This window comes from Stenella coeruleoalba, assembly GCF_951394435.1.
Source record: "Stenella coeruleoalba genome assembly, chromosome: 1".
NCBI lineage: Eukaryota > Metazoa > Chordata > Mammalia > Artiodactyla > Delphinidae > Stenella > Stenella coeruleoalba.
The window spans coordinates 100,252,714-100,275,386 of NC_137169.1; the positions used below are offsets into that span (position 1 = coordinate 100,252,714).

At 35.6% G+C, this 22,673-nt stretch overlaps 1 protein-coding gene across 4 annotated transcripts in view; it reads right to left on the minus strand.

Moving 5' to 3' along the window:
* Nucleotides 1-1,976: 1,976 nt before the first annotated feature.
* Nucleotides 1,977-22,673, minus strand: part of TRIM33 (tripartite motif containing 33) — a 138,471-nt gene continuing 117,774 nt past the window's right edge. For 2 of the 4 annotated variants that reach the window (XM_079939352.1, XM_079939349.1), the window contains exons 12-20: nt 17,119-17,251; nt 15,617-15,680; nt 12,921-13,080; nt 11,144-11,493; nt 8,915-9,038; nt 7,137-7,211; nt 5,058-5,210; nt 3,581-3,631; nt 2,033-3,501 (exon numbers count right to left, since the gene is read on the minus strand). In XM_079939352.1, the coding sequence (XP_079795478.1) occupies nt 3,289-3,501; nt 3,581-3,631; nt 5,058-5,210; nt 7,137-7,211; nt 8,915-9,038; nt 11,144-11,493; nt 12,921-13,080; nt 15,617-15,680; nt 17,119-17,251 (1,323 nt within the window). In that variant the 3' untranslated portion in view covers nt 2,033-3,288. Of the gene's footprint in view, nt 3,502-3,580; nt 3,632-5,057; nt 5,211-7,136; nt 7,212-8,914; nt 9,039-11,143; nt 11,494-12,920; nt 13,081-15,616; nt 15,681-17,118; nt 17,252-22,673 lie in introns of all 4 variants that reach the window. The other 2 variants (XM_079939350.1, XM_079939351.1) reach the window with 2 other exon arrangements.

Below are 22,673 nucleotides of genomic sequence, written 5' to 3' on the forward strand. Positions count from 1 at the left end.
ATGTGAGTGAGCATGGGTAAAGGACTTTAAAAGGCCAAGAGAGAGGGGGCCACAGCATTTACTCCCATTTTGACTACTAAGAGACTGTTTAATAATGTATGGTAGGCCACAACCCAGGAGCATAGTCAGAAAACCTAAGTCTACTGGCTTATTAAAACTAATCACTAATAGTTACATGGCAGGATACCTGCTGAGGTAATTGGTAAATCTATAATTTGCACACCATAAACCTTTTGCTTCTATTTAAAAGCATTATTTCTTTGGATTAACTAAAAATCTCAAAGTGTTATAACAAAAAATTAGAATTAACTAACTTTAAAATTTATTTAAAATTCCCTTATATAAGAATAGAAGTCAGAAAGTACCTTGTTGATTCCAAAAAGAATAATTTCAACAGTGGATTCAATGCCTTAACCTTTCTCTGTGGTAATGATTTGATGTTTCAATATAGCGCATGACCTACAATTTAACCATACCTTGGAACACATACATACTTCACCTTGCAAAGCAATTCCTTCACTCAGTGCTACAAAAAGACAAATTTAAGCCAGAGGAACAGACTGAGGAACACTTTGTTCTTAGTGAAAATGAAAAATGAAGTGTGGTGAAAGTTTGCAAGCTTTTAAGGAAACATTTAACATCTACAAATCAAAAATACTGCCTTTTAACAAAGAATACAAATGTAAGGGAGTATCAAAACAAACACCTTCAGGGATCAATATTTGTCTTTTTAAAACATAAATGAGTAGGAAAACATGTAAGATATCTGAATACCAATTTAAATTTTTATATTTTTTTACAGTCATATTAGTGCTGAACAAATCAGCTTAGAAACACAATGATAAATGTGCAAGAAAAAAGCTTTAATGAAATCTAAAGTGAATACCTTCACTTAAACGTGGTTTGTTGCTAGCTATATAATAGTAATTCCTCAGCCGTATGAACTACCTTCTGTTAAGAGAAATGAAGCCTGTTAAATGCTGGCAATAAGTAGCTTTTTAAGAACTAATCTTAAATTAAAAGAAAACAAAAATGCCATCTAACATGGAAATGTTTTGAATGAAACACATTACCTTTTAAGGCCCCAAATATCAAGAAATAAATATTTACTTAAAATTTTTGTTTCTGCCCCCGTTGGTAGAACCTATTATCTAAGACTCGTGAAAAGTATTCATATGAAGAGCAAGCATAAAATATTAGAACTCAGTGGCTTGGCAAAATGAAGTTATACTGTTACTCATCACTTTCCAAAAATGTGCCCTTCGGTAAGTCTCCTGATAAACTGAAATAATGAATGTTGTGGGAAAGAGGAAAATGCACACATAAAGGCATTTTAAAACAATTTTCTCCTTTTTATAAGAAACCTGTTCTTAAAGAACTTAAAATTTGAGTAAAATGATAAAAGTTTGGTATATGTTTTGAAGTTTAACTTATAAAGAAACTGAAAAAGAAGCTAAAAGAAAGCCACAGAATGAAGTCAGTAGCAATAATAAAACCAATATACCATCAGAAGGCTTGAATCATATTCATTTTTACCCCCACCACTTGTTAAGAAAAGAAAAACAACCCAAAGAAATTTGTATAATAACTTCTTTAGAGCACTTTATTTGATTCAATACGCACTAAAAAATATTTACCTCTTAGACAATTATGTCAAATAATTTTTTCTGAGTAGTCTACTGTCTGAACTGTTCAAGCTGAATTTTTAAAAAGGCAAATGATTTGCCACAAATCTGCTGATGTCTGAAAAATATCTAATGGAAAGTCTTCTATTTTGGTCACTTTACATTCTAACATGTCCATACAAAAGTAGGACTAAAATTTTTAACTCAACAAAAGAGAAGCCTGTACACAGTCTAGAACACGCATCTTGGATCTGAGCATCACAAATGAAGAGAAGAAAAATGAAACAGAGCCAAGGTGGTTTATCTGCCTCGGGTGCTAAAATCAGAGTAGTAAAGGTGGGTTTACTCCAGTAACCATTCAAGTGGGGATTGATTGGCTCATTTTCAGGATATACTTACAGGTCTCTTCTACGTCCTTTAAGCCCCCAGTCCATGCAAATGTCCCACTTGGTGGACGGATGAGTACTCTAACCCCACCGGGTTTATTTCAATATTTTGATATTTTAATAATAAGCTGCTTCTGAAGATTTTCTGAGAAGTCTGTTCTCTATTAAAATAAGATAGAACCTCAAAATATGAATGTGAACATTAGAAATAGACAGCATATATTACAAATCCATTCTTGATAGGAACATTAGTAAGAATACATATTAGCTTAAAAAACAGGCTCAGCAAATGTTGCTGATCTGCCAGAAGTTTTAGTTCACTATTTACAAATAAGACAAAGTGAAATACAGAAAATTTTACACATTTGGTAGTTGACAGATTACTGTTTGCCAATAGTGGTCTATCAGAAAACTGATATGAAGGAAGACTGGATAAGAGCCAGCTGTCACCTTCGCAATCAAATTTTAAATGTACAGAAAACTAGATTAATTTTCAAACAAACATTCTACCTTTCACGGGAATAACTATGATCAGATGATTTGATTTGGAAGTGCAATTCTGTGGAAGTGTCTTCTGGAAATGACTACTGTAAATGATCTGCTACTGAAAGGTTACCATATTTATTTCAGTAGAACATTAAAGTTGATTAAATGATGATCAATGGTCATGTTTCCTAGGCTCTTAAGTATGAACAGAAAATAAACTATTGTTGAGTTCTTTAAACCAATATAAAACTAAGGCCCAACAGCATCAAAATGAGAGAAAATATAACAGCATGATGCAATGCATATCTGCACTGACATCAAAGTGGAATCTGAGCAACTTTGATTTTTAACTAGAAAATAAGCCAGTATGTATATGTGTGGAGGGGGAGGCATAAAAGTGGGTTTAATAATTGTGCACTCTACTCCAAAGAGACAATTTAACCAGTGACATGACCCTTAAGTACTTGAACACTCAGTATCTGCACCAATCAATACCAAGTGATCATCAACATCTGCCCATTCTAAAAATCAGAACCATTCTCTGCGGTAACAGAAATCTTCAAATCATTTTACTTTCGCTTTTGTTTTTACTTTTAAAGTTGCAAATAGAGTCCTTCCCCCCTTTCTTGACAAGAATGTGTTTTCTGTCCATTATTTCAATCTAATACTGTGTAAAAGCTATCAGCTTCTTCGAGGAGGTGCCCACTGTAGGCAGGATATTCCAGCAACACTTAAATAAAAGTTTTTCATTCTTTTCTTTTTTTAAACAATTGATTTAAGTTCATGTCATTTTACTTTATATGTACTGGTCTCTCATCTGACTTTAGGCGTTTTCTGCGGGGCTGTATAAAGTCTTCATCAGAGTCCTCAGTTACCTCACCATCATCCTCTTCCTGCTCAAACTCTGGCAAAGGTGCGAAGGTCCTGTCTGAGTAGATCTCTGTGAGTTTATCTTCAAAGTACAATGCAACTGCTTTCCCTGCCTGAGCTACTTCTGAATCAGCCTGCAAGCAAAAGATAGGAATATTCACCTATTGGTAATGCATATTCCTTCACCAAGTTTGCATGGTCTGAAAAGCTTACCTTCAAATTAATCTCTTGTGTTTCTGCATAAACTTGAACAACTTTCATCATCTAAAAAGGATACCAGAGTCAAAAAAAAAAAGGGAAATTATAATCCTTTCTAAAGTTATAAGACTGCATAGGATTGGCGACGAAAGTCAGCCATACTAGGAGGAACAAATTGCTATGACCAGATCAAGTGCTTTCTAAAATTATACAGAACATGGACCCCCTTTCTTAACAAAGCTATTACTAAAGCTACTGCAAAATTGTCTCAAATTCTGAATTAGTGAGGTCAACCTGAGTAGGAGTTGGTTTGAATACATCAATATATTTAAGAGAAAAATATTTGTGAAAAAAATGATATAAGAAATATTTTTTAAAAAACTGCCAAACTTTCAACAACCACTAAGTCAGAATTCTATCTGTATGGCAATTTGTTAATCATAATTTAGTTAACTATTATTAAAGCAGATAAAATGAGTCTTCTTCCTGGCAAATGTTAGCTATGGTTCATGAAAGTATACTTATTTGAAAATAATCTAACTGAATTAGAAAATAACACAAGAAACTTGGGACTGTATTAATTTACCTTCAAGTGAGTGAGGTTTTACTATATTCTCTGTGGCGCATTGCTATAAAGGTGACCAGAACTTTGTCACCTAATAAGAAAAAATTTTTTATTTTAAAAAGTCACCTAGATGCTTCCAGGGGAAACTATGAGTACACTTTAAATGATTCAATTTGATTTTTTAATAACATTCATATGGCACCCAAATTTTATCAGCAATAAAGATTTTAGTAGTAATCTTTTTGAAGATTTTGTGGAGTCTCATCCATTTTCTTCTCTTACAATAATGAAAATATTCCTGAACAATAAGAGACTTGAGCTTCCCAAAGATGACAAAAATTTCCTTGAAGGAGGTAAATATCTATCAGATTTCTTCTAAAGGTATGGATAGCTCATCTTTATTCTCAAAAAAATACATAACCAAAGTTAATGAAAGTCACACTGAGATCAGATAACTCAAAATTATACACTCTGGGCTACTATTCAAGATGAGCCACGTGAGTTTATAGTTTTAAGGTTCTATATTTATATGGTCAATAACAAAATCTAAGGACACTGGTACAAATGCCTTTCCTAAATGTACCCCAAATGTAGGCTTGTCTGTAATCATTTCCCACAAAATATACTTAACTACAGACTATCTTCTATACTTATCTCAACTCTCAACATGTACAGAAAGGGATATCCAATAATATTCTTAATTTAATACATTATATTTAAGCATATACTTCAAATTATACACAGTAAACTTTCTTCTTTGGAGCTGTGGATGCAATCAAATTTTACTTTTGACAGAACTGAAGCAGAATAAATTTTAGAAATCAACTCAGAAAAATCTCTTGGCAGGAAAAACAAAATCCAATAACCAAGTAAGCAAACAAACAAACACTACTAATCCAAGACTCTATAGTTTGGAAGCTAACATACTTCATTAAACCTTTCACAGTTCTTGAAGATCAAACGAACATCAGCCACAAAGTCATCTGGGATTTGGTAGTGTTGGGAATGTTTTTTCTGAAGCTTCTTTTTCACGGTGGATAAATCCATAGGTTTCTTTATAATTTTATAGTAGTTTGGTATCTAAAGAAACAAATAAGGATAGATAAGGATTCTCAAAAAATGCCGAAGTGTTTAATTTGAAAATGCAAAGCATATTAATTTTAGAGAAAAACATGTGTTGATCGAGCCAGCTGCATGCAAATTTTGAGTATAATGAATTGTACTTTAAATCTTCTGTCACATGCACATCATGAAAATCAAATCATAGTCAGAATATGTGGCAGTGTCCACGGTTAGTGAAGGACCCAAAGTTCTATCTTTAATAAGAAAATTTGGAAAAAAAGCAATCAGCAAGGGTAGCCAACCACTAGTGTTAAGGACAAATCTAGCCCATCAGAATTGTATGACTCCTGTTTTTTTTAAAAAAGGGAAAAAGATTACAAAATGTATTGTTATTATTAGAATAGGGTATCTTTTAGAGGATAAAACCTTGTATCACAGAGAACTCTGGACATAGCAATAGAGGGGCAAAGACTGTAGTAACACAAGATAAATTTTTATTAATCATTTAGGATTATACTTGGGAGTTCTGGCTGCAACTCTTGGCCAAAAATTTGTATCCTTGCAAAATAACTGAACATGGAGAAACTATTTAAATAGTTTATGAAAAGAAAACACTGGAAAGTAATCTTCTACTGTAAAGTCCCTAAACTTGAAGAACAGACAGACTTCCTGGTATCAGATGATTACTATCTGAACAAAATATCTTCCTTGTATCTAGACCTTTTGTACTTTAAAATCCATTCCGGAGCCTACCCAGTAAACAAATTACTATTCAATGCTCTGTAACAGGCCTGGTATCCAATATTATCTTAATTCAACAACTGACGGCAAGTAAATATATGTTGCATATTCTTATACCATTTATAAGGCACTGAGCATCCCTGATATTCCTTTTACTATGGAATTTTAGAGCCTTTACTCCTTACAAAAATCTCCTGTAAGATAAACAAAGGGCATTGGCTTGCAAATTTTCCCACAGTCTTCTCTTAATCTTGAATGTTCATAAAAGAGGGCTTATGAAGCAGAACCAGTGTGCAAGGTTCAACTTTACACTTTTGTTCAAATTAATACTTATATAGAGTTATTTTCTCCCTAAGATATAGATCCTAGAATCAATCATAGAACTGGAACCTTAGAAATAATTTAGTTCAATATTCCCACTGTACAGTTAAAAAAGTAGAGGCAGGCCTTCCCTGGTGGCGCAGTGGTTGAGAGTCCGCCTGCCGATGCAGGGCACACGGATTCGTGCCCCAGTCCGAGAAGATCCCACATGCCGCAGAGCGGTTGGGCCCGTGAGCCATGGCCACTAAGCCTGCACGTCCAGAGCCTGTGCTCCGCAACGGGAGAGGCCACAACAGTGAGGGGCCCACGTACCGCAAAAAAGAAAAAAAAAAAGTAGAGGCAGAAAATTATGTAATTTCCCCAGTTATAAGGCTGGTTAACGGCAGAACTAGGAAAAGTTAAGTCTTCTGATTCCTAGTTCAAGACTCTTTCCATTATACCTGTACCTGTATCCTTTATGTCCATTTTAAAAGTAACAGCTTATGGAAAAACCCAAATGAACTTTTTGGCCAACCCAATAAAAGAAGTGGAAATTAAATTCATTAAGTTTTTATCACAGCAACGGTCTTTAAAAACAAACTGCAATTTTAACAAGTGAATCTCATAGCCATTTAGCCCTAATAACATCACAAGTACTTCTTATTACTCAGAAATTTTATCAGGTACTATGCTAACATATTTTACACAGGTTATTGTACAGAAGAATCCTTGAAATAACCCAATGAGGGAAGAAACAGTATTAGAAAAGAGAATTTGAGCATCTTGGTTGAGGAGATTATTCAAGCCTGAGTTTTACCATTAGCAGTCTGAGGCCAGAGCCCATACCCTTAAGTATTATACTAAAACTTCTTCAACAGGAAGGTACTAAGGTAAACAACTCACCGAAGCAGGAACTGGCTCCTGGAATTCAATACTTAATTCATGGCAATAGAGGTAAAGCAGAAGACGTTCACACTTCTGGCCCAAGAAAAGAAAGGAAAACCCATGAAATGTTTTCCCTCTAAAAAGATATTCTTAAGAATAAGAACTTTATCAGTACAAAGCATTATTACAACAAACTGAAGATAAGCCTCCTACATACTAGCTATCCAACTAAATATACACCCAAAGAAAACTACCTTGTTTTCTATTTAGGTTTGAGACTATGACTATCTTCTGTCCTACTTTAAATGAACTTATCAAAGACAGAGTGCCTTTGTTCTCATCTGATAACTCAGGTAATTTACCTACTATTACCTCTTAACTATTTATACAAATAGAAAGGAGTCATTAAAGCAACATACAGCATTTTGTACAACAATTTATGATTGCTGCTACTCATTTTAATTCCCTGAGGCAGGCAAGATACATGCTATTCCCTTTCTTGAAAGGATTCTGCTCAGGCTCAAAATTAAATAAAAACTGTCTGTGTCTTCTCAGTCCAATTCTAGAATTTCATTATACAATCAGAAGTAAATTGATATGCATTTTACATTTATAGTGTTTATATGCTTAAACTTTTTAATATCCGTTTGTATACTCTAAACACATACCTTCTCCTCAAAGATAGTGGAAGATGGATTTTGCAAGTTTATACATTAGATCAAAGCCAAACGTAACTGTAATGACCACAGAAGTACGTGAAAGATATTTTGTCTTTGGAGATCAGACTATAGACCAGATCAAAAGAAATCTGAGTGAAATGATGAGAGGATTTTGGATTTCATTCTTAATATGATGGGACGCTATTAGAAGATTTTAAGCAAGGAAGTGATAGACTTGTTTACATATTTAAAAAAGAACACTATGTACTGCATAGAAAATGGACTGTAAGGGGGCAAGAGTAGAATCAGGGAGTTCAGCAAAGAGATATTACAATAGTGCAGATGAAAAACTATGATGGCTGTCTCGGAAGGTAATGGTTGGGGGAAGTGAGAAAATGGTATTATAGTCATTCCTGATTCTTCTAACAGATTGCTTGCTTGAGCAACAGAGATGACCGGTGGTACCATTTGATGATGGGAATTACTGAGAGAAGGATGCAGTTTTTTATGTCGTTATTTTCTTGCTTTTGCTTTTTAAAAATAAATAAATAAATAAATAAATTTATTTATTTTTGTCCGCATTGGGTTTTTGTTACTGTGCGGGGGCTTTCTCTAGTTGTGGCGAGCAGGGGCTACTCTTTGCTGTGGAGCACAGGTTTCTCATTGGGGTGGCATGTCTTTGTTGCAGAACAAGGGCTCTAGGCACGTGGACTTCAGCAGTTGTCGCTCTCAGGCTCTAGAGTGCAGGTTCAGTAGTTGTGGCACACAGGCTTAGTTGCTCCACAGCATGTGGGATCTTCCCGGACCAGGGCTTCAACTCGTGTCCCCTGCACTGGCAGGTGGATTCTTAACCACTGCACCACCAGGGAAGTCCCCTGCTTTTGCTTTTTGAAGGAGAGGATTAGAAATCAAGATTTTCGCTGGGAAATGTTAAGTTATGAGGAAGCTAGATCTAAGAGCCTAGAGCTGAGGGCTACAGACAAAGATTTCAGAAATTATGAACATACTGTCAGATAATGAGATTAAAAAATGAAAATTTATCAGGTTATATGTATATTACACTGAAGAAAAAAAAAAAGATGTATAGCCACACAACTACAGAATCCCTAATAATAAATCAATTTATCTGACACTTACCCTTTGGTCCACGGGGCTTAACCCCTGTGCAGTTTTCCCCTTCTTACTATGTTGCAAATTATCACAATCATATTCAACTTCTGGTTTCCCAATATCTCTGCAAAATGTGCATATCCAGTCCCCACTAAAGAAGGAAATAGGCAATTAGTCCATGTAATTATAACAAAACCCACTCTAAGGAAGCTAGTTCCCTAGAGGAAGTCTCCAGTTTCTTTGTTTTCTTTCCTTTCCAGTTTTTGTGGAAAAGAGAGGTACTATTTTTGCCACATCTCATAAAGTGAAGTTATGTGATAAAAGCTTCCCCAAATGTTTCCATTCTTCAACTGATTACCTTCTGGAAAGCAATATAACCCCACTATCTCTATTCAAAAGGGGTCTGTCTCTTCATAGCACAAAGCTGATGATCAGCACTTGCAGCATAAGACCAATTCTCAATACCCCAGTATGACCATGACAGTGACCTCATATGCATGAAGAAGAAAGGAGTACACGATACAGTCCCTCGGGTATCTCGTACTGTTTTGGCATGTATTAAAGATGCCAAAAATATAACAATTACTTTTTCATGGCCAGTCTTTTAAATCTGCTCAGTCAATAGTTTTTTGTATCAGGATTTCTATCAAACCATAAACTCCAATTTGATTACTTCAAATGCATTCTCCCCTTTCTCTTCCTCATCATATATATATTCTAAGTCTAGGGATTATACTAAAACTGTGTCAACAGTTTCAATTCCTTCCAAAGCATCTGCCTTTGAGAGAAAGCTTTCAGTGGCAAAATTCTAATGTTCCAGCAGATGTTACTATCCAACGGAAACAAAAATATGAAAAGCCTTAATTTTAAGACCAAAATGCCAATGTTTTTTTCTAAAAGAGTAAAGAAAAAGAAGGTCCTTAATACATCTGTGGCAAAGGACTACACCTTCTAAGATTTAGGTAAGAATTACAATGCTTCAGAAAAATATTCTGGCACTGTTCATATATCCACTACTTTTCTAATACTAAAGGCTGAATTTTTCAGAAAGGGTAGCATTAATCAACTAAAATCATTACTTCTCAGGAATCTGAGAAAAAATGTGAATCTTTCATCTATAGGCAGAAAGAAGCTGGGTTTTCCCAAGGACACTGGTTTACTTTCACTTAAAAAACCAGGGGGTTAGGGTAGGGGAAGAAGGAAGGCTTAAAGAAATAAGTATGATTCTACTATTTTAAGGTCTCTGAAATCAACTGGAGACAAAATACTACGCACATAATAAATATGTTAAATGGAAGGGAACAAAAATAGCTCTTCTAATCCAAACTCTACTACTCGTACATGCAGAAACTAATTCCTGAAAATCAGTGAACCGTCCAAGCTAATTAAGTTAGTTCACTACAGAATTACGACCAGACTACAGGTATCGTAACCCAGCCCAGCACATTTGTTCTGCTGTATTGGCTGGAATCATCAGCTTGCACTGGATGTTCATCAATGAATGTTTTAATGCTTGAAATCAGACTTAGCCGCCAAGGGGGTCATATAGTCTGAGGACAATGCTCATATGTTGCCCCAATCTTTATCTTTACCGTACCATCTTCTCTTCTAAATAATGAATTCAGTAACTGTCCGTTCCAAAGTTAATGACTAAAAGACATTCCAAACAGGAAAAGTTGAGAAAGCTGAGAAATCTGCACACTGTGCTTCAGGTAGGCACTACCAACTAACAGCTTCCAGTGGTCAAGATGAAGCTATTCCTCAAAAAATTCAAGACATTAAAGGTATTTTTACAAAGTACTTGTTTTTTTTTCTTTAAAGTGCCTTTCAAGAGCTTTCAAACATTAGAAAAGTAAGTTTTTGGTAAGATCCAATAGAGTTGCCTCAAACTGAATACTATTCATAAATAAAGCCATTATTATAGACCCTATTAAAATTGATGGCAATAGATTAAAAAATTATCTTCAAGAGGAAATCAACTAAGTTTCTCAATACCCTAGTCTCTTGCACCTCATAATTTACAGGTTTATCTAATTTGCTTATATTAAGTATAAATTGAAGGCCAAGAAATAGTCTATTTTTTTTAAACATTAATGCACAACTTAGATCTTGCACATTTCTTCATTCAGCTGTTAATTTTTCTAGAAGGTAATGGAGTAATAGGCAGTCATTAAGAAGGCTATCTGCCCTGAATAATTTTGTTACTTCTTTAGCTTATAAAAATAAACAACAAAAAATCAGTTATTTCACTTGTACCTTGGAAAGCTAAGAAGTGTTGGAACATGACAAGTTAGATGAAAGACCTTTGGACATTTTTCACAGCACAAGAGATCCCCTCCATTTTGGCAGACAGCACACCAATCTTCATTTGGGTCATCATCTTTGCTGCTGCCATCTCCTCCAATCCTTGCCGACCTGTGCATGAGACTTCGAACTGGGGACTTTCCATTAACAAGGCTGTTGAGCCCTGACTGTTTGCAGCTTTCATTCACATCTGTAGGTTCAGTTTTCACGTGGTTTTCCAGGCCTGCTAATGCGTCCAACTCACTCTCTAGATGCAGGCTAGTTGAAAGAGGTGGTGTCAAGCTACTCTCAGGACTGCTCAACTAAAACAAAGCAAGGACAAATTCTTGAAGAAACATTTAATCCATACTGTTCGTAGTGTGTGCGTGCATGCATGTGTGTCTCTGTGTGTTTAAAGTTTTGTCAACATGTATATACAACATGATATACTGACATAACTTAAAATTATTTTGGAATTTACTATTATTTATTATAAAATTATTTGAAATCATATTAGTAACATAAAAGAATGAAAATAACCCCGAAGTTATTCAGGCATGTTAATGTATGATTTTAGGGAGCAGTCTCTGTAATATTGGTTCACTTGGATAATAAAGGAATTAATTAAACTGTTAAGCACATTGATTGGGAAGTGAGCATAAGGGTTGTACTTTTCCTGTAGAGAGCTGACTATGATACACTATTTTTCACTCAACAATCTGTCTCATAGCTTTTTCTTCCCCTTTATATTGGCTTTTTAAACCATTTCTTTTAATTGAAGTATAGTTAATTCACAATGTTGTTAGTTACAGGTGTACAGCAAATTGATTCAGTTATATATATATGTGTGTATATATACGTGTGTATATATACACACACACTTTTTTTTCAGATTCTTTTCCATTATAGCTTATTACAAGATATTGAATATAGTTCACTGTACTACACAGTAGGTCCTTATTGTCACATAGCTTTTGAAAAGCATTTTGAAATATTCTTCTGCCCACTTATCATTCTACTAATAAAGGAAGATTGTGACAATGTAAAATCTTTCACCACCATTTTGCACTGTTTTTTGGGGGTACTTTCCAAACCAAGTTCTGAGTGAAGAGATAACAGTACTCTCTAAATCTACATAGTTGAAATTTCTATGTGCCAACCATGTAGAAAATGAGACATAAGTGTAGGTAGGAAGAAAAAACCAAGATCAAAATTTCTAAATAAGGAGGGACTTGGGCCTTCCTTCATTCTATACTATAAATTTTATAAAACGTTCTAGCTGAGGAATTCTAAAATGGTTAATAATTCATAAGCCAAAGGCAATCTTCTCATCACAAAACTCTGTGAGCATTAAACTTCTTTCATGTCAGCGGTCGTAATCCTGAGCTCACCGGTCCAGGGAAAATAGCCAAGGATTTTTGCAGCTTGAGACTGAATGTGACTATTGAAATTATTAATAAATTTAGAACAAGCTAGAACCCAATTTAGAATCATGGCAAAAATAATGACCGATTACAAACTAAAAGTTGAAATGAGTCCTTAATACAAGTAAGTCTTTTCTCATCAATTACAGTTGACACTTAGATGAAAAAATTCAGTTAGAAAAAGAGATATCTGGGTTATACCACGTATAAAAATTCAAAAATGAATACAGGTCCATAGGACCACTAACCAGACTAATACATGCAGAGATGGAAGAATCAGTGAAGTGACCTCCTTAAATTCCTGACAGATTCCACTGGGAACTTACCATGCAGGCACTCCTCCTGCCATCCTCTGTCTTTTCCTGTTTCACAGCTCCTGAAAAGCTACATATTTCATCTTCAGTGCCAGGTTCTTGCTTGACCTTCACTTGATCAGACTTGAAACTAAGACTTGTCTTCTCAGCAGTTCTTCCTGATGACCCACAGCTAACAAAAACAACAAATAAAGGTCACATATGTTTGACTGTATGGTGTACATAAAAACAATTATATGAAAAGCTTGTTAAGTTATATGAAATGTTCATTAAACTGAAAACAATTTATTAACTTTATAGCAGATAAGGATACTTCATAATGCAATTAAAAGGAGTGTATTATAAACTTGGCTTCAAATTTTTAAAAAACGTAGGTCAAACTTTCAGAAGACCTGAAAAATACATTTTATGGTCTGAGGCACTTATACTACATCATTTAAGGAATCTAGTAAACAATCATTTGTCTAGGCTATTAGTATAGTGATTGCTTCTCTCTCTCTATATATAATATAAGACGTTTAAATTCTTCTCTACCCCCAAACATCTGAAGGAAACCTCAATAACAGTGGTTCATGAAGTGTCCTCAAAGGAATCACTGTTTCAGCTTTTGAGTCCTTATCTGAATTAATGGGATAATAGCCTAAGAGGACAGGTACATGACTAATTGGTTCTATCTAGTCCACAAAGCAAAACCACTGGCAAGAGAAGTGAATAACTAAGACTGTATTACTGTCGAAAATGAAAACCTTTTTCACTCAATTTGTACTTTTCTTTAAAACTACTGATTATTGAAAGTATAATTTAAAAGCCAAGCAAGTATATAATATAGAACCAAATGCATACACACATATATATACAAATACAGAACATTCATATATCTGAAATAAAATTTCTTACATTGCACTAAAATATTCAAACTAAAGAATAAAAATCAGTCGACATTTATTACATTTACCTTTAACACACACACACACTCTTTCCACACTACCATTTCTTTTTCTTAACTCTTTTATTTTTTTAAAACATTTATTTATTTATTATTTATTTAATTTATTTTTGGCTTCCTTGAGTGTTAGCTGCGGTACACGGGATCTTTCGTTGTGGCGAGCAGGCTCTTCGTTGCAGTGCACGGGCTTCTCCCTAGTTGGGGCGCACAGGCTTCAGGACACGTGGGCTCTGTAGTTTGCAGCACACAGGCTCTCTAGTTGAAGCACACGAACTCAGTAGTTGCGGCACACAGGCTTAGTTGCCCCACGGCATGTGGGATCTTAGTTCCCTGACCAGGGATCAAACCCGCGTCCCCTGCATTGTAAGGCAGATTCTTTACCACTGGACCACCAGGGAAATCCCCCACACTACCATTTCTTAGCTCTCTGTCCACCAAAAAGGCATAAGAAACCATGAACAATTCAGTAGCAGTGAGTGCCCCTAGTACCCAGAAGATTGTCTTGAAGCACCATTTCCCCACTAACATGACCAGGATTTCCTAGAGAAATTTCTGATTTCAGGCCTGAGGCAAGAAATGTACAAGATGAACCAGGAACATCAGGACAGGAAACAAGAATGCTTTCAACAACTACTGGGGTTATAGCAAAAGAACTATGAAGCCAACTTGGAAAAGTTCTGATAGGACAAATATGGAACAATTTAAGCATCAATAAAAATAACAATTATAATTTTAGAACATATAAAATATGTTTAAATATATAAGCCCATAAAGTTAATAACATTCATTGGTCACTGTTGGAGGGAGCTGGGAATCAACTCATTATTATAAAAATAGGTAAATAAAGAGAAAGAATCAATTTATTCTGCCATTCCCATAATCAAATAGCTGATGGCAGAAAATTTCTCTTTACAGAAGTATTCTAAACTAATATACAAAGAAGGTATGATACAATAATTAAAATATTTTTAAACTAGTAAAAAAAAAAAACGAGCTAAGGCAATGATCATTAATGGGTGCTATCACAAAAGAATCAACAAAAGCGACCAGACATTTTGTGACCCTGAAAGAAGTACACATCACCACAATGAAGTATTCTCCCTACCTCTTTCCCTCAAATCAAACCTGAATCTAATCAACCCTCCTGATCTAAATACCAATATAGAGAAAAAAACAGAAGGTAGTGTATTTAAATGACAAGATGGGGAAATGAGGAAAACTCTGTAAGACAAACAATACATTTCTTCAACAAATACACTGTTTGACCTTGACATATGGGTTGATGGCAATGTATAGCGCCTATCTGAATCTGAGTCAAAGAAACAATTTAAAAAAAAAAGCATTTATGAGAAAAACTGGGAAATCTGAACATTAACTAGAGCTCTACTGATGTTAGAGAGTTAGCTAGTAAATTTTTTTTTTAGGTGTGATAATGGTTCCATAGTTATAAAACTTTTAAATCCTTAAAGTGATACATACTTAAAAGTGTATATATATACACTGAAGTGATACATATAGTGATATATACTGAAACAACCACAAGTAAAATGATAAAATGTCTGAGATTTATCTCAAAATAATTTAGAACGGGGGGAATGGGTAGGAGTATAGAAGAAATAAGACTGGTCATAACTTGATCATTGTTGAAGATGGGTGAAAAGTTTACGGGAGTTCATTTTAATAGTCTACTTTTTAGAATACGTATTTGAAATTTTTCTTGATAAAAAGAAAAAATAAAGCTATTAATAATGTAAATACTCACCTGCCTCGACTACCAGTACTAGAAGTACTAGGGGGTCTCACAGGTGTGTGAGAATTGGATAAACCTGAAAAATAATAAGTCAAAATGAATAACTATGCAGGTAAGAAAATTCAGAATTCTACCTACTAATTACAGAATTCAAGTATCATTATAAGGCAATTCAGCAATTCCTGGAAATCAGCCCTTGTCTTAGTCTCAAAGTCAAGGATTTCATGTGTTATTGTTGGCAGCTATCAATCAGTTTCTCTCAGCTGAGCCCAGATACCATTCTCAGAATCCTCTCAGAGCACCACTATTCAATCAATGGAAACTACCGTATCAAGAGAAAGCTATTTGCCGTCCCACGCATTTGGTAAATATCCTACCTAGATTCCTATTAATTATTCTTCCTTTTAAAAGTCCTGGAATACTTATATTAAACCTCAAAAATAATATGATGCAAAAAAGGTATTAATGATACATCTCATGAAAAACCCACATTTAGAGCTGAACTACTCTTACTGTAGAAATAATGAGGTGATATGTTTCAGTAAGAAACCATGAATATATCCCATAACCACTTCTGCACTGTCAATCTATTTGGAGATGCTTTAATCACTCATTCATGTAATAGTGTTAATAAAACTGGGATTTTGGAAGAGATCTATAGCTCAGGACCTGATTAGTCACATTTTAATAGTTTCCAGTAAATTTTAAGTTTTTAACTGCAAATTGAAAGTTCACTTGCCCTTCCTCAATTCTTGCTTTTTAAACAAATTTTCAGTTTTTTCATTATTTAACAAAGTGTTTTAAACTTGGATTTAAACCAAAGAATTCTTCAAATGACAACATGTATTGTAAAATAGAAGACACAGAAATTAAATTCATCTACAAATCCAGCAAAAAACATGAATATAACTGGGGGTTGAGGGAGGGGTACATTAGAGTTCTGAACAGTGTACACTACAGATATATATTATTATTTCAGTTCGCTGAAGCTTGTCCACAGTATTGAAAGATAAATAATTAGATCAGGAAAAAAAAATGTTACTGCAATGGTTAAGTTTATGTCTCAACTTGGCTAGAATATGGTACTCAGTTGTTTGGCCAAACACCAATCCAGATGCTGCTGCAATGGTATTTTTTAGATGTCACTGACACTTAAATCAGTAGACTCTGAGTAAAACATAATGAGGGTGGGCCTCTAATTAGTTGAAGACCTTAAGAGAAAAGACTGAGGTCCCCAGAGCAAGAAGGAATTTTGCCTCGATTCAAGACTAGCACCAATTCTTCCCTTTGTCTCCACCCTGCTAACTGCCCTGCAGGTTTCAGACTTGCCAGCCCTAACAATCAAGTGGACCAATTAATTCCTTAACCTCTGTCACCTCTCTCTCTCTCTCTCTCTCTCTCCACACACACCCCTCTCCTATTGGTGCTATTTCTCTGGAGAACCCTAATACGTATACCGAGAGATACTTTTTTAAGGTGTTAAAGAAATGAGACGGTACCTCAGTTGACTTTACCTGATGATCCTGGAGATAGGGCAGAGGGTCCTGGGGAGGGATTCATGGTGCTTGTGGGCTGTGGGGGTAGGTGACTGCCTGAGATGTATCTACTTAGTAGATTATCTAAACTACTTGAACCAGCATCTTCCAACTAAAGAAAAAGAACAAAAAGATAAATTTGCTTTGATTAAAGCAGAGGAGAAGTTATTAATTTCATTAGTTTAATCATTTATGCTCACAGTTTACTAATAAGCAGATTACCTTATATCAAACTTGGCTTAATTGTTCCTTCCTTATGCTTCCTCGAGGACCCAAATAGTATATAGTTTATGTGAATATAGCTATAATTAATATGCTTCAATAAATGATTGGGAGCTCAAGACAAAACCCAATAACCCACTAAATCCTTTGTGTTTTACTATGAAAATACCTCTGACACAGTCTTACATTTTTGCCTTTTTTCAAGGTTGATGCAGGATCCTGTTTTCAGCATCCTGCGCCTAGTATCAATATCCATGGTCCTGCCAGAATCATTCAACTAAACAGGTATCGAATAATGTCAGTACCTAACTTCAGTGCTTTGAAAAGTCTGTATACTCAACAGAAAGCCTTTAGCCTGGGATATAAGTTCCCTTATTACACTCAAAAAAGCCGGCAGTCAACAGGAAAACTGAGCCCTTTTCGCACTTTATATGCAGAAGGTTAAAGCCAGAGGAGCTCGCACTGTGACTGCGAGCTGGTTCCCAATTTGAATATCAGTCCCCTGTTTTTAAACATCCCACCCACAATGAAGAACTGTGATGATGAAATGAGAAAATATTTATGTAAGAAATAGTAACAAACACTACTTAATTATGAAAATTACCTTAAGAAAAATATTACACTATTCCATATCAGAGATAGTTAAACTATTCTTACTTAACTGCTAATCTTCTTGCTTACTGATCTACTTTTACCCACACCTGCCTCTTTTAATCTTCTACTAGAGGCAAGATTACTTTTTAGGGAAATCTACTTCTCATTCAAATCAGAAAACTGCGGGACTTCCCGAGCGGTCCAATGGTTAAGAATCCGTCTTGCAATACAGAGGACGCCAGTTCGATACCTGGTTGGGGAACTAAGATCCCACATGGCGTGTGGCAACTAAGCCTGCTCACCGTGACTACAGAGCCCATGAGCTCTGGAGCCTGCATGCCACAAATAGAGAGCCTGCATGCCGCAACTACTGAGCCAGTGCACTCTGGAGCCCAAGCACCACAACTAGAGAGAAGTCCGCGAACCACAACGGAAGATCCCACATGCCCCAACTAAGACCCAATGCAGCCAAAAATTAAATAAATAAATATATATTTTTAAAAAAACAGAAAACTGAACATATACATTTACTTCTCACTCTCCTCTCAAAATCACACTGATTTTCAAGGCTATAAAACAGGAAAGAATGGCATCAAAGCAGAAACTTTGAAGAAAACTATAGATACAAACCAAGGTAGGACTGGATTGATATAAAAATGATCAGAATAAAGCAGCTCACAACACATTACAGGCAAGGGAGGACTCTCCTAAAGTAAATAGTTTTCATCAATATAAGTTGACCCTATCAGCAAAGTGGGTACAGAGGGAATGTACCTCAATATCATAAGGGCCATTTATGATAAGCCCACAGCTAACATGACACCTAACAGTGAAAAGCTGAAGAAGTGAAAGCTTCACCTGTAAGATCAGGAAGAAGACAAGGATGCCCACTCTCACCACTTTTATTCAACATAGTATTGGAAGTCCTAGCCAGAGAATTAGACAAGAAAAAGAAATAAAAGGAATCCAAATTGGAAAGAAAGAAATCAAACTGTCACTATTTGCAGATGACATGATATTATATATAGAAAATCCTAAAGACTCCACCAAAAAACTGTAAGAATAAATGAATTCAGTAAAGTTGCAAGACACAAAATCAATATATGAAAATCTACTGCATTTCTATATATTAATAATGAACTATCAGAAAGAGAAATTAAGAAAACAATCCCAGGAGAGTTCCCTGGTGGTCTAGTGGTTAGGATGCCAGGCTTTCACTACCAGGCCCAGGTTCAACCCCTGGTCAGGGAAATGAGATTCTGCAAGCCATGCGGTGTGGCCAAATAAAGTGCATCATACACACACACACACACACACACACACAGAAAAAGAGAAAGAAAAAAAGAAAACAATTCCATTTAAAATCATATGAAAAAGCATAAACCAGAAATAAATTTAACCAAGGAGGTCAAAGATATCTACACTGAAAACTGTAAAACACTGATAAAAGAAACTGAAGAAGATACATGTAAGGATACTCTGGGCTCATGGATTAGAAAAATTAATATTGTTAAAATGTCCATAATACCCAAAGCAATCTACAAATTCAATGCAATCCCTATCAAAATTCCAATGGCATTTTTCACAGAAATAGAACAGTCCTACAATTTCTGTGGAACCACAAAAAAAACCCAAATAGCCAAAGAAATCTTGAGAAAGAAGAAAGCTGGAAGCATCACAGGCCAGGATATCAAACTATATTACAAAGCTACAGTAATCAAAACAGTATGGTGTCGGCATAAAACCAGACATACAGATCAATGGAACAAAATAAAAAGGCCAGAAATAAACCTACACCTATATGGTCAGTTAATTTAAGACAAAGAAGCCAAGAATATACAAAGGGGAAAGGACAGTCTCTTCAATAAACAATGTTGGACAGTTGGAAAACTGGACAACCACATGCAAAAGAATGGAATCAGACTACTATCTTACACATACACAGAAATCAACTCAAAATGGATTAAAGAACTGAAATGTAAGACGTGAAACCATAAAACTTCTAGAAGAAAACATAGGCAGTAAGCTCCTGGACGCTGATCTTGGCAATCATCTTTTGGATCTGATTCCAAAAGCAAAAATAAACAAGTGGAACTACATCAAACTAAAGAGCTTTTGCACAGCAAAGGAAACCATCAACAAAATGAAACTTACTGAATGAGAGAAAATATTCACAAATCATATATCTGATAAAGGGTTAATATCCAAAATACATAAAGAACTCATACAACTCAATAGCAAAAAATCAAACAATTCAGGGACTTCCCTGGAGTCCAGCGGTTAAGACTCTGTGCTTCCACTGCAGAGGTTGGGGATTCAACCCCTGGCTGGGGAACTAAGATCCTGCATGCTGCAAGGCACAGCCAAAAAAACAAAACAAAAAACCCGCAAACAACCCAGTTAAAAATTGGGCAGAGGGACTTCCCTGGTGGTCCAGTGGTAGAGAAACCACCTTCCACTGCAGGGGACGCAGGTTCGATCCCTGGTCGGGGAACTAAGATCCCACATGTCACGGAGCAACTAAGCCCGCGCAACACAACCACTGAGCTCATGCACCTCAACGAGAGACCGGGCACGCTGCAAACTACAGAGCCCTCACACTCTGGACCCTGTGCATCACAAGCACAGAGCCCACGTGCCCTGGAGCCTGCAGGCCACAACTAGAGAGAGAAAACCCACAAGCCACAACTAGAGAGAAGCCCACACACCACAACAAAGAACCTGTGCCACAATGAAAGATCCTGTGTGCCACAACTAAGACCCAACACAGCCAAAAAAAAAAGGGCAGAGAATCTGAATAGACATTTTTCCAAAGAAGACATAGAGATGACCAGCAGTTACATGCAAAGGTGCACAACATCACTAATCATCAGGGAAATGAAAATCAAAACCACGACAAGCTATCACCTCACCCCAGTTAGAATGGCTATTAAAAAGACAAGAGATAACAGGTGTTGGTAAGGATGTAGAGAAAAAGGAACCTTGTGCACTGTAGTGGTAATGTAAATTGGTACATCCACTATGGAAAACAGTATAGAAATTTCTTAAAAAATTAAAAATAGAACTGTCATATGATCCAGCAATTCCACTCCCGGGTATTTATATGAAGGAAAAAAAAAAAGAAACAGAAACACTAATTTAAAAAAAAATTTTTATTTATGTTTTTGGCTGCACTGCATGGCATGCAAGATCTTAGTTCCCAGACCAAAGGTCAAACCCATGCCCCCTGCAGTGGAAGTACAGAGTCTTAACCACTGGACCGCCAGGGAAGTCCCCCAAAACACAAATTTGAAACATATATGCACCCCCATGTTCACTGCAACATTATTTATAATAACAAAGTTATGGAAGCAACCTAAGTGTCCATCAACAGATGAACAGATAAAGCTACAGCTGAATGAATAAAGAATATGTGCTATATCTATATACACAATGGAATATTAGCCATAAAAAAAAGGAAATCTTGTCATTTGTGACAATATGGATGGACCTGAAGGCATTAAGCTAAGTGAGATAAGTCAGACAGAAAAAGACAAATACCACATGATCTCAGTTATATGTGGAATTTAAAAACAAACAAACAAACATAGAATCAAGCTTGTAAATACAGAGATAGATCTGTGGTTGCCAGAGTTGGTAGGTGGGTGAAATGGGTGAAAGGAATCGAAAGGTACAAACTTCTAGTTATAAAATAAATCATAAGGAGGTAATGTACAGCATGGTGACTATAAGTAATACTCTACTGTATATCTGAAAGTTGTTAAGAGAGAAAAATCTTCAAAGTCCTCACCTCATACACACAAAATTTTTACACTATGTGTGGTGACTGATGTTAACTAGAATTATTGTGATAATCATTTTGCAATGTATGCAAATATCAAATTACTATGTTGAACAACTGAAATTAATATATGTTACATGTCAATTATACCTCAATTTAAAAAAAGGTAAATAGGCCTTCCACAGAAAAGCCCTTTAAAAACCTCATCTCAAAGACATAAAAGGCTAAAGGTGAGAGTTTGCCGTGGGCTAGCTAGAGGGACGATTAAGAGATATTAGGAGTTGCGCCTGCTCAGTGGTCAGAGCTACTGGCCAAGGATCCACTTGTAAGCTGTAACTACAGGAAAATCCCTAGCTGCAACTAGAGTTAACTAGAGGATTTGTGAAGAGGGGCAGTTCCTAACATGGGCCACAGATAAAATTTGTGCTATATCTCACCTAAACATAAAGGAGGAGAGGATGATTCAAAACAGACATGAAAGTCGCAAGTTACCTACTTCTACTCCCACTCCCACTCCTTTTATACTCTCCCACCTGCGATTTATATCTCTGGCCAGAGAGACAACACTAAGGCTACAAGAGTGGAAAGATTAGGAAGAAGCAAACCGCCAAGTACATAACTTCCCTGATGCCACTACAGCACCAACATGGAAATGCTAGCTGATTTACCTCGATATTTCACCAGACATGGATGAAGAGTCACTATATATAAAGTTACAAGTCTAACGGGAAAAATATTAATTCACATATTCATTAAACCAATGTTTTTTAAGCATCCTTAAATAATTGCATGGAATAGGTAAGTGTTATATAAATAACTTCTATGAATTCAAAGGAAAAAGACAATCCACAAAAAAATTCAAATAATCAATGAACCTGAGAAAAGATAACAAACCACATGAAAAAAAGAAATGTAAATGAAATAACCAAACATGATT